General features: G+C 39.2%; 1 protein-coding gene across 4 annotated transcripts; it reads right to left on the bottom strand.

Moving 5' to 3' along the window:
* Positions 1-325: 325 nt before the first annotated feature.
* Positions 326-10692, bottom strand: cnga3a (cyclic nucleotide gated channel subunit alpha 3a). 4 transcript variants are annotated; one of them, XM_058638426.1, is made up of 9 exons: positions 10480-10692; positions 6135-6259; positions 5350-5430; positions 4167-4337; positions 3990-4049; positions 3086-3283; positions 2867-2968; positions 2656-2762; positions 326-2206 (listed from the first exon to the last, which is right to left on the bottom strand). In XM_058638426.1, exons 2-9 carry the CDS (start codon positions 6233-6235, stop codon positions 810-812), a joined length of 2217 nt encoding a protein of 738 aa, XP_058494409.1. In that variant the 5' UTR covers positions 6236-6259; positions 10480-10692; the 3' UTR covers positions 326-809. The 4 variants fall into 4 exon arrangements, with proteins under 4 accessions (XP_058494409.1, XP_058494408.1, XP_058494410.1 ...); XM_058638425.1 differs by having other exon boundaries at positions 10506-10692; XM_058638427.1 differs by lacking the exon at positions 10480-10692 and adding an exon at positions 8886-9003.
* Between the last annotated feature and the right edge of the window lie 5333 nt (positions 10693-16025).

The raw sequence follows: 16025 nt of genomic DNA, 5'->3' as shown, positions 1-16025 counted from the left end.
TTTCTCTTTCTCTGGACTCTGAGTGTGTGGTTTCCAGTTGGAAAATGCAGTCTAACAACAAACCTATTCATAAGACTCCATAGAATCAGTTTTTCCTCGTGTCACTGTAAGGGACAGCCTCCGTCTAATGCTAATTCTTGGCACAGGGGGCGCTCACAGCTCTGGGAGCTCTGACTACGTGTCTGTAAGTGCTATCATACAACTGCACTTGAGGAATTCAGAAAACGTGGAACTATCCCTTTAGGATAAAGTTGTGAGGCACTTCACATTCAGAAGCAACATTTTATTTCACTTGTAAAAATGACAGTATGAACATTAAGACGTGATATTTCTTATATGAACATTTTAATTTTAATGTTTACTCACATAAACGACATTAAAGTTTACAACTGATAGCATATGCTGCTAACACAACTGGCATTCATTTATTTCTTTTTTATTTATTACATTCATACGGTATCATTCAGAAGATCAAACTGATGTTGAAGTTGTAATGTTGAGTTTTTCCATTCACACTTTAGAAATAAAAATGTGCATACTGATCAGGAACAGGAAACAATCCTCATTTTTCTAAGGCTATTTCTTTAAAAAAGAAAAGAAAAAGCTGCTTCTGAGCAAAATGGTGAAGCATAACAACATGAAACACTCGCAGCAAGTGCGCAGAAATATATATTTGCTGCACAGTTTGACACATTATGATGAATAAACATGATGTGTAAATGGATAGAAACACAAGATTTAAAAAAAGAAAAAAGAAAAGTGTCACTGCACTACTCCTGAGTTAAAAATCCCTTTCATTTTCTGTCACTTTATTGGACTTTTTTGTCTTTGTCGGCCACCACTTCAGAAAGGTCCTCCGGCTGTATAGATTTCACTCTGGACTCCATGGTGGTGATTCTCTGCTTCATCCTCGTCTGGCTGGAGGTGAACTGCGCCATCAACTGGGCAAACTTTGTCTGCATGGTGTCCAGGTTGCTCTGCAGTTGGACGATCTTTTCTTCCAGGTCTTTGGGGTCAGCACCGGCGTTAGCGACTGACTCATCGATCAGATTGTCTTTCATCAGGATGGCTTTCCCCTTCTCCTCCAAAGCCTTCTTGGCGTCTGGATACTCAGTGAGAGCTTCCACCAAATCGTCTTTGGACAAAGCAAAGAGATCAGAGTAGCCCACACTTCTGATGTTGGCAGTTCTCCTGTTGCCTGCCTTACTTCCCTTGATTCCTAGGATACTAATTTCCCCAAAGTATGCGCCGTCACTGAGCACTACAAACTGCGTGATTCCGTCATCGGCCACCACAGCTAGCTTCCCCTCCTTGATGATGTACATCTCCCTGCCAATATCCCCCTTCTTACAGATGTAATCTCCAGGACTGAACACCTGCGGCTGCAGCTTGAGCACCAGTTCAATCAGGAGACCGGCTTCACAGTCCTGGAAAATTCGCACTTTTTTCAACGTATCCAAATGGACGTTGATGGCGATCTCCGCCTTGAGCTTGTCGGGGAGGTGCTTCAGCACTTCCTTCTCATCGCAGGTCTTCTTCTCTGTCCAAAGGTAGTCAAACCACTTGATGACCCTGGCCTCCAGCTCTTTGGTGACCTTTCGAAACTGCATGTACTGCTTTATGGAGTCAATCTTTGCCTGGAACTCGGCACGAGAAGCGTTCATGTTGGAGATCATAGCACCGACGTTACCGACGATACTGGCAAAGATCAGGACACCAGTGAGGAAGTCGGCGATGACAAAGAGGAATTCAATGTCCTTGACTGGTGGAGGGGTCTCTCCAATGGTGGTGAGGGTCAGTGTGGACCAGTACAGGGAGTAGATATACTTCCTGGCCAAGCGGCCGTGCTCCGGGTGGCTGATATTGGGATACACCCAAGTGTCAGATCCAAAACCAATGGTTTTTGAAAGTGCAAAGAACATACAAGCATTCCAGTGGATAATAATAAGGATATAAAGCACAAGGTTGCTGATTCGAAATATGTTCGGGAAGCTGGTTCTGGTCTCAGTCCGTTCGAAGAACTCAAAAAGCCTCGAAATTTTGCAAAGACGGTTGAATCTAAACTCTGGGTTGTTGTATCCGAACCTCAGGAACAGCAGATCGGTCGGTATCATTGAAATCATATCGTACTTGAACTGAGGTGTTGTTCTGTATTTATCCCTCAGTTTCTTGCTGTCTTTCACCAGCAAGCCTTGTTCCAAGTAACCTGGGGGACAAGAAAATGGTAAGCAGCCAAATCCACGATCAACAATGGACACGGATACAAAAGGTGCATGCGTAGAAGCCACAGAATTCAACTATTTTAAAGGTTCAGTCTGTCAGACATCTAATAATCCTCCATACAAGAAAGGATATTGTGGTAAACGTTTGCTTCAAAATGTGAAATACAAGCTCTAAATGTTTAGACTGCTGTAGAAACATCGGAGCACAAGATGGCAGACTGTGTGAAGCAAGGCCCAAATAAGAGGCTTATTTTAAAACCACATTTTTATTTTAGTAAGGAAAACTGTGCTTTTTCATTCTCAGTCTGTCTGTGAGTCTCAGACGGACAAATCAGTCAAAGCCAGTGTTCATCACTGACACTGAGGAAACCTTTGACGTATCAATTATAAAATATTAAGAATTATAAATGTTAAACATTTTGAAGAATCCAACCTGTTCTCGATCTGACAAACGTGTCCATGTAGTAGACGATGTCTGCGGTGTAATCCAAGAATAGCCAGAGTTTTGTGTAAGTGTTCTGGAGTTCGTTAAAACAGGCTCTAAAACAAAGACACACGTTTTTGTTTTTTTGTTTTTTTAAATAAATGGTGTGAACATCCACTAGGAATTAGTTTTAATGCGTGTTAAAATAAAATAAAAATACCTTGTTACGATCATCATTAGATTATAAAATACTGGGCCTGCGATGACAGTCAGCCATTTGTAGTATGCATCTGCAGCTGGATCCATAATCCAGATTTCTTTCCTACAAAAACAAAAACAAATCCAGTTAAACGTAATATCTTTACATGAATATGACACTGACAGACGTGTTTTCTGTTATAACCCAGTCTCAATAGTCTACAGCTGATTGTTTACTTACGGGGGCGCCTCTTTCTTTTTATCATCTTTCTTATCATCCTTTTTCTCATCCTTCTTCTCGTCCTTCTTCTCGTCCTTCTTCTCGTCCTTCTTCTCGTCCTTCTTCTCCTCCTTCTTGTCCCCGTCTTTCTTCTCGTCTTTCTTCTCCTCATCCTTTTTCTCGTCTTTTTTAATCTCATCTTTTTTGTCCTCTTTTTTGCTATGGATCACAAGTTTACTTTTGGACACCAGTGAAAGGAGGACGATGGTCTACGAGGGACTGTCCTACCTGACGACATCTACTCTACGTGCGGGAGGACTACACTCCTACTGGAGGGTTAGGCTGGAGGGCATTGTTGGAAGATTTGGTGCAGGTCATACATTTGTCCAACAGATGGCACCATGATGTTTCTCTCAGTTTTTCCACTTTCAAACCTAAGTCACTCACTCTCTCTCTCACTCACTCACTCACTCACTCACACACTCACTCACCTTCTGCCGCTTTATCCTCCACATGAGGGGGCGCTTGTGCCAATCCCAGCTGACAGGTCACCAGTCCATCACAGGACCACATATAAAGACAAACAACCATTCACTCTCACACTCATGTTCAATTTAGAGTGTCCAGTTTGCCTAATCTCCAAATCTGCATGTTTTTGGACTGTGGGAGGAAACCAGAGAACCTGGAGAAAACATGCAAACTCCATGCAGAGAGACCCTTGTTCCAACCAGGTTGCAAATCTGGGTGTTCTTGCTGCAAATGACTTGCAACAATAAATCCCTCAAACATGTAAAGGTTTATTTTGATCGAATGCAGAAGGAAATGGGGAAGATGGAAGGTTTGTTTTGAAGGAGTTCTGTACAAACAGGAAGATAGAATATCTACAAATCTACGTCTACTGTTTAGCAGCGGAGCACACACTTACTCGTCTGTGTTGTTGCAGTTATTCATGTTGTAAGTAGCCAGTGGCCACTTACTGGGAAGGCTTTGGAGAAAGATACACAGCCTGGTGAACTTTGTGGAAGTGACTGTTAAATGGACCTGTTTGGTGTCCACTGCTGTCACTGTGAATTCAAACTCGCTCCGCAGTCTTAAGACTTACTTTGTTTTGTGGAGTGTGTCGCTGTGACCCACAGACTGGGCGTTGCTCTCTCGCCCGGCCATGTCTTTGAGCTCGGGGCCTCTGAAGCGATCCAGGAACGAGTCGCGCCGCTCCGTCTGAGGGTTAACTCGGTGAGAAAACCATTTACGCAGCATGTAGAAGTAGGAGAACCTGCAGGGTCAGAGGGAGGTGAAGAGGAGAGTCCAATAATTCACATCCATAAATGTGACTGAACATGAACTGGATACATTATTCAATTGTTGCATCATATTGTATAATATTTGTACAGCTGTTTTAAAGGTCCAGTGTGTAAAATATAGGCAGAAATTAAGATTACAAGATTAAGATTAAGAATACATTTCACACACTGTACCTTTAACAGTTTGCGTTTTTTACACTTAAGTTTTTTAATCCAGAGGTTCCCAACCTAGGGATCAGTCCTCTCCAAATAGATGGAAGATGTACAAAGAAAAGAAAGATTTACTTTATGTATTTATTTATTTATTTTCAACTTTGACATCAGTCTTAACTCTTTTGGGGGGCATTACTGATACATGTTTCTCTGTTGACCATTACCAGTTATTTAAATTAAACAAATAAAGTTCACACAAAGCAAATGAAACACTGTATGCTGCACTTTTAGCTGATTTTAACCAATTTCTACCCGTGGATGAGTAAAGTGTTCACTCTGTGATTCTGATTCTGATGTTTACATGGTGTGTAAATATACACAAAAACTAAATTTGTGCCGTTCTGTCAGATCTTAATGCTGTAGAGAACCTTGGAGAAAAAACAAAGGTCCTTCATCTTTAGGTAAAGGTATATATCCATTTATTCCTTAAGCATATACAACAAACAGACCACTGTGTATGGACTCTTAGTCGTCATCAGGGCTCACGTTCGTCAGCGTTTGTCTGCAGTATTAACATCCAGCAGAACTTCTTGGATTTTGTTTTTGTGTAAAAAACACTGTTTCTTAGTCTTAAGGTTTGAAACCTAAATTATTAACACAAACTTAAGTTGCCCAATCAAGTTAAAAAAATGTTACAGGCATTACTGGCATTATACAGGTAACCAGTACACGCCACAAGTTGCTCTTATGGTAGAATCAGCTACAGGAACTTAGGTTAGGGAACTAGATGTCTTCCATCTAAAAACTCTAAAATCTACTCCAGATGTTTACCTGGCCACTGCCTGAGCAGCTGTGTGTGAGTCTCTGTAAGACGATGATAACGATGAATTGTCATCGCAGAGGGAGTGAGCTCTGGAAGACAGTGGGACAAGGACACGATCAAATCACAGCATGATTATTGTCCAAGAGGCTAATTCCAGTGAATCTGATGCAGAACACAGGTAATGTTGGTGCTTTTTGCTCAATTCAAAACCCTTTAAAAAGTCCAGGAGCAACGTAAATGAAGGTGTGTTATTTAATGGTTTCTTGTATGTTACTTGGAGCTGCATGGTGAAGGAAACAGCAGCAGCTGTTATAGTCAGAGAGCACTTGATTGCTGGTGGATACTTGAGTAAAAGTAGTAAGTATCTTACCAGAATATGACTTTGGTTGATGTTGAAGTTACTTTTTTACAAAATTACCTAAGTAAACGTTTTAAAGTATATTGCATTTACTGTACTTAAGTATCAAAAGTATCTAAAATTTTATTTGAACTTGTAAAAATATTTCAATTAGAATTGAGTCACGCTAGCTCATTGGTAAAGCAAGTTGTCTTTCAACTGGAAGGTTGCTCGCATCGCACCTGACGGGTATGGGAATGAAAGATATGTGATAGAGTGAGTGCTGTGTGAATGGGTGAATAGCAAAACTCTAGTGTAAAACAGCTCTGAGTGTTCATCAAGACTAGAAAAGCGCTACATAAATACTGATTTTATTTGGTAGTAACGAGTAACAAAGGTCAATCAACCCTCCTGAATGTTACAAACTGGACCTTTAACTGAGCGGCGGTGTCACACCTGCTGTCTCCATTTTCAACAACCGCAAGTTGATCAACAGGTGTGATTGTGGACAGTCGCAGTCTGGTTGAGTCGGGACTTCTGCTGCAGTGTTCTGCCATGTTGTTGTGAGAGGCTGTGGAAGCCTGAAGCACACACACACACACACACACAAACACACAAACACACAGTCCATACATCAATAATCATACATTAAAACCATGAATTTGACAACTTTTGATTCTATACATATTCTAAATAGAAAGCATAATTTGGGGTATAAAAAAAAGGTAAATCTTCAGGGCCTTGATTATGTTTTAAATGTTTTTGCTTAATGCATAAGGTGGTAAATAAACTTTATAATTCTCAAAATTCTTACATGACCTTTCAGTTGATGTTGTGTGGTTGTATGTGCTGCTGACTTAGTGTACAATATGAATATGTTTGCCATTTTATCTTATCTTCTGTTACAAAGTCTTTCATGGCTGTAAACTGAAGTTAAACCTTTCCCACACAATCTAGGTTTTTAGCCCACAGGGACACAGGAGATCCAGGTCTGCTGCTGTGTCAAGTTTGTGTTCCTTAAATCTGAACAAAGGAAACACAACACAACACATAACACAAGTGACTGATGGAGGCAGCAGTGAATCAACAACACCTGTGCACTGAGATCTGAAATCACAGATTATCTCCATGGACTTTGGTGTGAAGAGAGAATGGTTTACAAACAGTTTCCAGTCCGTCATACAGCGAGATCACACATTATCACACATTTAAGCATTGATTTTATTAGTCTTTTCATAGATGAAAGGACTAAAATCAGTTATGTAATTACATAATGTCACATACTCATACTCATAAGTACATATACTGTCCTTCTCTACTATACCTACTTATATACTGATAGTATTAAGACTTTTACCCAAGTAGTATTCTGATAGTTGACTTTATGGTCTCAGGTGAGGTGTAGTTTAATAGTTCAGCGCACTACAGTTGTGTTGTCCATGACTTTTCTCTGTCTGTCTTGGAGACGCCTAAAAATACACGCTCATTATGTCCTTAACATTAAACAGGATCAGTGGCCTCTTCTCTGGGAACCAAAATAACTAAGCTCTGGCTTACAGGTAGACTATACTGTACTGTAGTCGCTATGTTTGGTTGTGTGTACAGCGGGTTAAGACTATTAGGGTTTCACTTAGAGAGAACAGGTAACCAGGGCCATGTTCTCAGAGGCCCCGAGCTCACAGCGGGGCCCCTGCAACAGCATGTTCACTTTTATATTCTGTTATTATATTCAATATTAATGTGGCTTAATCTGGCAAATCCCTTGTGCCCGTTGAACATGTTTAAAAATTCTGTCTCCTTTGACTTAAATAATCACATTTATTATAAGCAGACAATTTTCCTGAATATGTGTATGGTTTTATTTGTTTGAGTTATCATGCACTATATATCATCAATTCAACAGTGATTTGCTCCACATGAAAATGTTGCTCAATGTGCTTTATTATTTGAATTTAAAAGAAAACAGAGTAAATGAGAAGCAGAAGTTGATGAAGTTTTGTTTAAAATTGTGATTAAATTCACTTTCCTTTTTTTGTTTGTTGTTGTTTAGTGATGTAATGCTTGTTCTTTCTGGAGTTTGTTATCATTATGGTTTGGAGAGGGCTTTCTGCATTAAAGTAATAATGAGTGACACTATTGTTAGAAACCTCTTGTCAAGCCCCCCCCCACCATCAGTCTCTGTTGCCTGGTAACCCAAAGTCTCTTGAATCGCCCCTGAATAAGCATGTACATGACTGAGGACAGTGACTCTCTTCAGTTGTGGATAAATAAAATCTCATATTTTTATAATTTGGTGCAGTTCAGGTTCATTTTAACGCCTCGTAAAAGATCCAAAGTCAATATCTCAGCAACAATCTTTCTTTGCCTCGTGTAATAGTTGCTAGTAAATAATGACTCGCTGATCTCTGGGGAAACACCAATGGTTGTAACACGTGCACACGTGTAGATTAGAGCTAATACCAGGGAGTTAACCAACCCCCACTCAACTAAATCACTCTGACAGGTTCACAGAGAAGCTCAGTGTCTGATGGCTGATGGAGGGTGAAGCCCATAGTGTGTCTGTACATCATCATCATCACCACCATCATCATCATCACCAACCCACGCAGCTGTTTTAATGATCCAGGCAAAACAACAGCAGCACTATATGAACCAGCATGTCTTTGCTTTAAATCATGACAACCATATTGGAATCATACACTCACAGATGATGGTGCTGTTATTCCAGCTCATTCATGTTGTTGTAAAAAGGTTTAACCTCTTTCAAAAAGCTTTATTTGTCCCCAAAGCCACAATTCCACACACAAAACAGTCAACTATGGGTTATTTTGAGTTATAAATAAGAGTCAAAATAGAAGTATTTACGTAAGGTGCAGCGGTTTGAGGTATACCATCATCAGTTTGATGTATACAATAAACACACCAGCAGTGTTAAATGGAACTATCATATAAAGTAACACTACGTTCCAATTAGGACCAAATAAACTCTAGAATTGTGTTAAATTGAACTCTTTCAGTTTCAAAGCAACACTAAAAGAGTCACTTTAAGTGTGTATTTGGTCATAATTGGAATATTTACTGTTGGAAAAAGTCTGAATTTGAATATATAGAAAGACAAAACCACTCTTTTAATAACCTGCGCCTGCTGAGAGCTTCTTGGACTATGAACAAACAGAAAACATGTCTGCACTTACGACACTTGTTTACCTGCGTGTGTGTAACAAAGAGCGATTCACAGCCACTGTTTCACACTTTGTTTCTGGAGATTAGTCGCTCTGTAGCACCAGCGGGTCAGGACCCACTAAGAAGCTTGTCGCTTGCAGCGAAGGTGCACCAACTCATCGCCATCCAAACATCTCCATTCCCTAATAATATAGGTTTTATTTCAAAATCTCATTATAGAGCAGTTAAATTAACAATTGCAATTTTCTTATTATGTCTTTTATGTGTTAAACTAAAAGAGCCGTGCACTGTGTAGCTGATGAATTACTTATTTACAGGAAACATGACATGGAAATGATCTTATTACAGCCAATGATTTTCAAATGAGACTTTAGTTTTTGCATCTGCCACTCAATATGTCCTCACTGAAGACTCCAGTATGTCGTGCCTGGATTTCATTGAATTCAAAATGCATGTTTGGACATTTTTAATAGTGTTATTAACTTTCTTTACTTCAAAAAACAAAACACACACACAGGAGACCAGGAACACATGGTTACATTCATTGCTTTTCATAGTGTATTTTACACGACTTCACTTATTTTACTGCTGTTTTCATCTATTTACTCATGTGTACATTTCATTTGTTTCTTCTTCTTTTTTTAATCAGGTTTTAATTTACATGAACGGTCTGCCAAAGAAGGTGTTAAAAACGGTAAACATAATTATCATTATATAAATAAATAAACAAATAAATAGAAGAACAGTAAACCCTTCTTTTTCAGCTTGTTTTAAAAATGAAATGAAAAGCTCTTCGACGTCCTTAAATGTGCTATGTGAAGTAAATCTGTCTAAGTCTCTTGGTGTTGTTGATCAACACGCATATATTACTTATGTTGAAATGTTGTCAACCCCTCCCCCATCATTGTTGTTCTCTCTCATCTCTTCTTGTTTCTGATTTTCATATTCTTTGTTTTTGTTACTTCCGGTTATTTCACAATGTGGTTGACGTGTGTGTGCGCGTGTGTGTCTATTAGTGCTGCAACTAACGATTATTTTCACAAGCTAATTTGTGAAACTAGTTTGGTCCATGAAATGAAAAATGTTGATCAGTGTACCAAACCTGGAAATGATGAAGAAAATATTAACATTTAAGAAGCTGGAAAATCAGAAATCTTGTTTTAATTATTGAAAAAAAAAAAACCTCAAACCAGTTATCAAAATAGTTTTAATTAAAACGATTAATTTAGTAATCGATTAATAATAAATAAGCGATTGCAGCTCTAGTGTCTGACATACAGAATATGTTTATGTACATACGTACGTGTGTGTTTATATATATATTTATATATATATACATAAACAAACCAAAATAGAGTTTCGCAAATTGAATTCTTCAAATAAACTTTTAAAAAGTGCATTTTATTTATTTAAGATGAGCCGCTTCAGTTTGAGTAAAATGACAATAAAGGTTTTTATGATTCTGTTTTTTTTTTACTCTGAAAAACAAAACAATGAACTCTTTCAGTGGGAATTTATTTTTGCGTCTTCATCACTTTATGATCATTAATACTTTATGATCATGAATATATACAGGAATATTTAAAGAGCCTGTTGGTGAATTATAAGAGAGACAAACCTGGTGCGTTTTGACGCGTCACTCACCAAGTGTGAAGCCTTTTTACGCGCGGAGTGAACACGCTGTGCCCCACGCTGTGTGGTCGCCTCCTGATATTATTTCCATCTTCATAAAAGCAAAGAGAAAAAAAAATATTTGACTTCCAGTGAAATGTTGTCGATGGCACAGCGTCACCAAACACATCGATGCCGGCTGCGAGTCATTGGTGCCAGCGGCTCTGCTGGATGAGGAGAGAGGAGAGAGGAGACAAGAGGAGGAGGACGGATCCCAGATCAGAGGAGGGGAGGAGTCCTGCTGTCCATCACTACAACACTGCGCTGTACTCCAGCACGTGCACGTACAGGTTGTACAGGTACACGGTGGTCATGTACTTTTACATCTAAGCTACTGTGTAACAATAATTACTCATTCTGCAATAATCACCAGGAAATATTCAAACTTTGGTCAATGTAAGCGAAGGGGGTTGTTTTCTTTTCTCAGATTGTCATTGATTGTCCACTTGTTGCTTATTTCATTTATATTATATACTGTATATCAGTTCCATGTTTGAAATAAACTACTACTATTACTATTATAAAAATATTTCAATTAAATCAGATTTGAATTATGTTCCCTAAAGGACCAGTCCAAGCAAACATCTCAATTCAGTTCAATTCAATTTTCATAGGATGATTTGACTTAATTCCATTCAAAATATGTCCATGTGCCATTTCAATGCAGGTCTCGTTGAAATCTCATCCACATACAAGGACAAGACTGAACCTCATGTGACAATATTACACGTGTATCCTTTTAATTCAACTCAATGTTTTATTTGTCGTACAATGGCCAATTCAAGGCGAGCAGGTCTACCTAATATCATATATTCAAATGTCATGGTGGAGGATTAGAGGATAACTCACTCGAGGTTGGGTTAGTGCATATCTGTCAAATAAAAATAAAAATAATAACAACCCCCCGTTTATTTCCCTTGGAATAATGTGACTACAGATTGTGCAGTTGCATTTGATGCTATTTCAGATAGCAACATATTTTTATTTTTGATTTATTTTGCTTTTAGAGTGGAAATGGAACTTTGTGTCAACTGTAGCAAAACTAAAGGAACAGTCCGTGCAGCTTTAACAAACACACTGCTTTACCAAAAATGATGTTTGATGTAAGTGATTAAAAAAAAGAAAATGAAATGTCAGTATTAGACTTAGATGAAGTGATTCTGAAGTGAATCACTCCATGAGCAATAACGAAGGTAATTAGGTTCAGAGAGAGAGAGAGAGAGATAGAGAGAGAGAGAGAGAGAGAGAGAGAGAGAGAGGCATCATTGGGCTGAACTCCTTCATCAGTCACTCACTCATCTGCCACAGTGAGGCTCCGCCCCCCTTCCCCATGACTCTAAAGTATAAGGTTAAAAGAGAAATCCCCTTGGCAGTGTGTGGGGCTGCACTGCTAATCCCAGCTTAGACTTCAGAACCTGTTTCACTTATCTAATGCTCCTTCACTCCAAAGAAAATATGTCACTTTTTTGTTGTTTTAATATTTCCACAATTTCATAATCACACTTGGGCATTATGAATTATGTTTGATTTCATACATGCATATTAATTAATGCTTCATAATTAAATGAATTAAAGGCCCAAAATAAGGTCATGTGTAATACTTGATGCAAACAATGCAGTAAAAGTGACACTGTTTTTTTGTTGTTGTTTGTTTGTTGTTTGCTTGTTTGTTGTTGTTTGTGTCGCCGTCTGCAGCAGATTGGAGGCAGCCATATTATTTACTTAAGGATTTTAGGATTGTCCTCAGTGAGAGTGGGTTCACGACAATCCATTAATAGACACACAGTGCACTGGATGTACAGAGACAGTGCTTATGCTGTCAACAGAGACACCAACACAGCCTGAAATAACATGTCTCCAAATAGAGTGTGTGATTGTACACATTTATTGTATTTTTTTATTATTCCTAATTCCTCCTTAACCTCTGGGTTCACTGCTCCTACCAGGATTTAACATGTGGCCATGGAATAATCCTAATTATGTTTTATTTATTTGGACTCTGGGATGGAAAGAGAAAATCAGACAGCAGTTTGACCAATAACTCTGCAATTCTCTGAACCTCATTAGGGTTTAGGGCCGTCTGCAGGTGCACTGAGATCCATTGAAAGCCTCTTTACATCTCTGCCAGAAGGCACATGGTAATTACTGCATCCTAAAGCCTGGCTTTTCCCAGAGTGCACCGTGACACAGGCAAACATTGTCTCCGCCTCCTCCTCCTCCTCCTCCTCCTCCTCCTCCTCCTCCTCCTCCTCCTCCATGGCTGCCCCTGCATTTCCAAGTCAATCAGACTCTGCGTCGACTGCGTTTGTGACCACTGAGTCAAATCCACACTGATGTGATGGGTCTGTAATCAGGCCTGATCAACAACAGTGAAGCCAAACACACAGCAGATTGTGTTTGTCTGCTTTGTCTGTGTTTGTCTGCTAAATGACATGTAATGTAATGTAATGTTTGTGTAGGTGTATAATGGACTGTGTTGACGCTATATATTCACTTACTTTATCACTTAACGTTTCCTATATCATTAGAAAATGTTAACCTTGTCTTTTTAGTGGTTGTTTAAGTGGTTATCCCTCATTCAACTTGGCCTAAACGTGAAAAGGGTTCTATTTCAGCACTGCTGCATCCTTCTGTGTACAGGCATTTACACCTTTTATCAATCCTGAGGCAGAATATAAATATACACCATGTCACAAAGGATTGGGATGTCCGACTATTTCACTAACAGGGACCGTGTAACGATGTATTCAAGTACATATACAGGACTTTAATATGAAGTTCTTGGAAGGTTTTGAAGTGTTTGTCCTTCATTGGATTTAAGGGGCGGAGCCCAAAGCCTGACTGACTTTCATTTCCCTGATTTGTTTGCAGTTTTTTTGTGCGTCTCTTTATGGTGTTGTGTGTTTGTTATCTTGACACATCCTCTTGTCCTGTCTTGTCACCTCATCACACCTTTGTCTGCTTTTCAACCTTTTAGATTATCTGCCCCGCCCTCATGTGTTTCACCTGTTGTCTCTACCTTCCTTGTATGTAGTATATAGACTTGCTTTGCTGCTATGACTCTGGTTTTACTCCTCATGATTTACCCCCTGTGCCCTCTGCTTTCCTTATTTTAGTTCTTGGTCTGTTTTTGCTTGTTTTACACATTACATTGTCTTTATGTTTCGTCACTTACTCAGGTGCAAATATCATCTGTGTTTATGACCTAATGTTTGTCCAGTAACGTGATGAGCAAACACAAGACGTTGTTGTGGTGTGAACTGGGAGATGCTTTGAAATATTGGTACAAACCTTTTTTTTTGTACATTTCTAATTCTCAACACAAGAGAAAAAAAAAGAAAATACAAGATGCATCAGGAGTCCAGTTGCCTGTATCTGCACTCCTTTGTCAGATATGGGGTATAATCTATGCTAAATATAACCCTGAATAACCTGAACTTGTTTTTAATAAAATAAAGTCAGAAAACATGCTGCACATACCAGTAAAACAGAGCTGCATCATAAGCAGGTCCTCAGGTGTGTCCTGGCAGCCAGTGAGAGCATAAGTGTTCATGCCCGTGCTGCGAGTCCTCTTGTGTTGATGAGTTTTGTGCTGTTCATCAGATGCTGGAGATGATTAGCTGTACCTTGTCATAATTTTATCCCACACAGAGACGGGGATTTATCCTCAGCCAAGCACTTACACGGGGTTGCTATGACAACCTCAAGGGCATTTTTAAGGGCTTAGACCAGAAAAAGAGTCGCAATTAAGGAGGAAAATGGAAGTCTTGTCTCTCTGTGGTCAGTGTGTGAGTCTGTCTGTCTGTCTGTCTGTCTGTCTGTCTGTCTGTCTGTCTGTCTGTTTGTGTTTCTGTCTGTTCTGTAATCCTTCAGTGGTCGGCGTCTTTTTAGCTACACTGTTCCCACTTGTAATCACTTGACAGCACAAGTGTGTGTGTGTGTGTGTGTGTGTATGTGTGTTTTCTTGTATGGGTGTCTTTGTGAGGACCAAACAAACCTAAAAACCATATTGAGTGAGGATATTAAACGGGCTTTTTGAGGGTTAAGACTTGAAAAGGGTTTAGGTTTGGGTTTGGCATTTATCATGATGGTTAAGGTTAAGGTTAAGGTAAGGGGTTAGGGACTGCATTATGTCTATGAGTGTCCTCACTATGAATGCTGTGCAAAAGTGTGTGTGTGTGTGTGTGTTGATAACTTCCTCTCCCAATCAGATGTGAATGACTTGATTTTAATGAGGTGAGTCCGGCTGATTGACTCGTCTGCTGAGCTCATTCACATTTCTGATTTTTGTGACTGAGGCTCAGAGATTGGTCTGCGCCGATCAGAGGTGGAAAGTAATGAATTACGTTTACTCGCGTTACTGTAATTGAGTAGGTTATTAGTTTACTTGTCCTTAGTTTAAAAGTCATTTTTAAAAACTTCACTATTAAATCACAATATAATAACCACTATCATTGACAGTTAATGATGTGGACAGGTGAATGATGAATGATGAGGACAGGTGAATGATGAATGATGAGGACAGGTGAATGATGAATGATGAGTACAGGTGAATGATGAGGACAGGTGAATGATGAATGATGAGGACAGGTGAATGATGAATGATGATGACAGTCTAATTGGCGCTGATACATTCAGTGTTTACATTTTATTTTGTCAGCACATTCATTTTCAAGGTTTGTCTTTAATTAAAAACAATTCATGTGAGTTTTGTGTCCCTTTTTTGAAAGTGTTTGTTTTGATATGGAACGATGTACTCTTCAAAATAAAAGCATATACATGATGCAAAATGAATCTATGATTCTATGATCTAGGGCCCTGTAAAGACTTGGCCCTGGTCACATTTAATTGATCGTGGGGCTGCAAGTGTTAGAGGCTTCTTTGCTCAAACAACACACCTGATTCAAATGTTATCTGGCTTCTGCAGTGTTTGCTGAGCTGATTATGTGAATCAGGTGTGTAAGAACAGGGAAACATCTAAAACATGTACTGCAGTTGGTTACGAGGACCAGGATTGAGAAACACTGTGTCAGAGGAGTCAGCTCCACAGAAAACAACAATTAAATATGTTTTGACAAGTGATTCTATTGTAGACTTCTTTTGCTCGACATCTCGTCCTATTAATAATTTATTATTGGGGTATGTTATTACATCTTCATTCTGATTAGGTTTACCCGGACACCAGGGATTGCAAACATGTCAATCAGTGTGCATGACCTTTGTAATGGCATATTACATGCACACAGATGTGGGTCACACAAGGTTTAGCAGATACTTGTTTCCTTGGGTCACACAAGGTTTAGCGGATAGTGTTATATTGTGTGTGCATATGTTGGTGAATCTATTATTTTATTGGTTGTTTTTCTCTTCCTCGTTTATCCTTGAGGATAAAAAGGAGGGAAATGTAATGGCATATTACATGCACACAGATGTTTCTTTAGGTCACACAAGGTTCAGTGGATAGTTGTTTCCTTGGGTCACACAAGGTTTAGC

This window comes from Solea solea, chromosome 9 (genome assembly GCF_958295425.1).
Source record: "Solea solea chromosome 9, fSolSol10.1, whole genome shotgun sequence".
Taxonomy (NCBI): Eukaryota; Metazoa; Chordata; class Actinopteri; order Pleuronectiformes; family Soleidae; genus Solea; species Solea solea.
This window is presented reverse-complemented; position numbering and strand designations above follow the sequence as displayed.

Excerpts from the sequence above, each read along its gene's own strand:
- cnga3a (XM_058638426.1), bottom strand. The coding sequence starts at position 6,235 with ATGGCAGAACACTGCAGCAGAAGTCCCGACTCAACCAGACTGCGACTG. Across the intron at positions 2,763-2,866 it reads CTAATGATGATCGTAACAAG|AGCCTGTTTTAACGAACTCC; the intron begins GTATTTTTATTT and ends TCTTTGTTTTAG. Across the intron at positions 2,207-2,655 it reads GTTTGTCAGATCGAGAACAG|GTTACTTGGAACAAGGCTTG; the intron begins GTTGGATTCTTC and ends CTTGTCCCCCAG.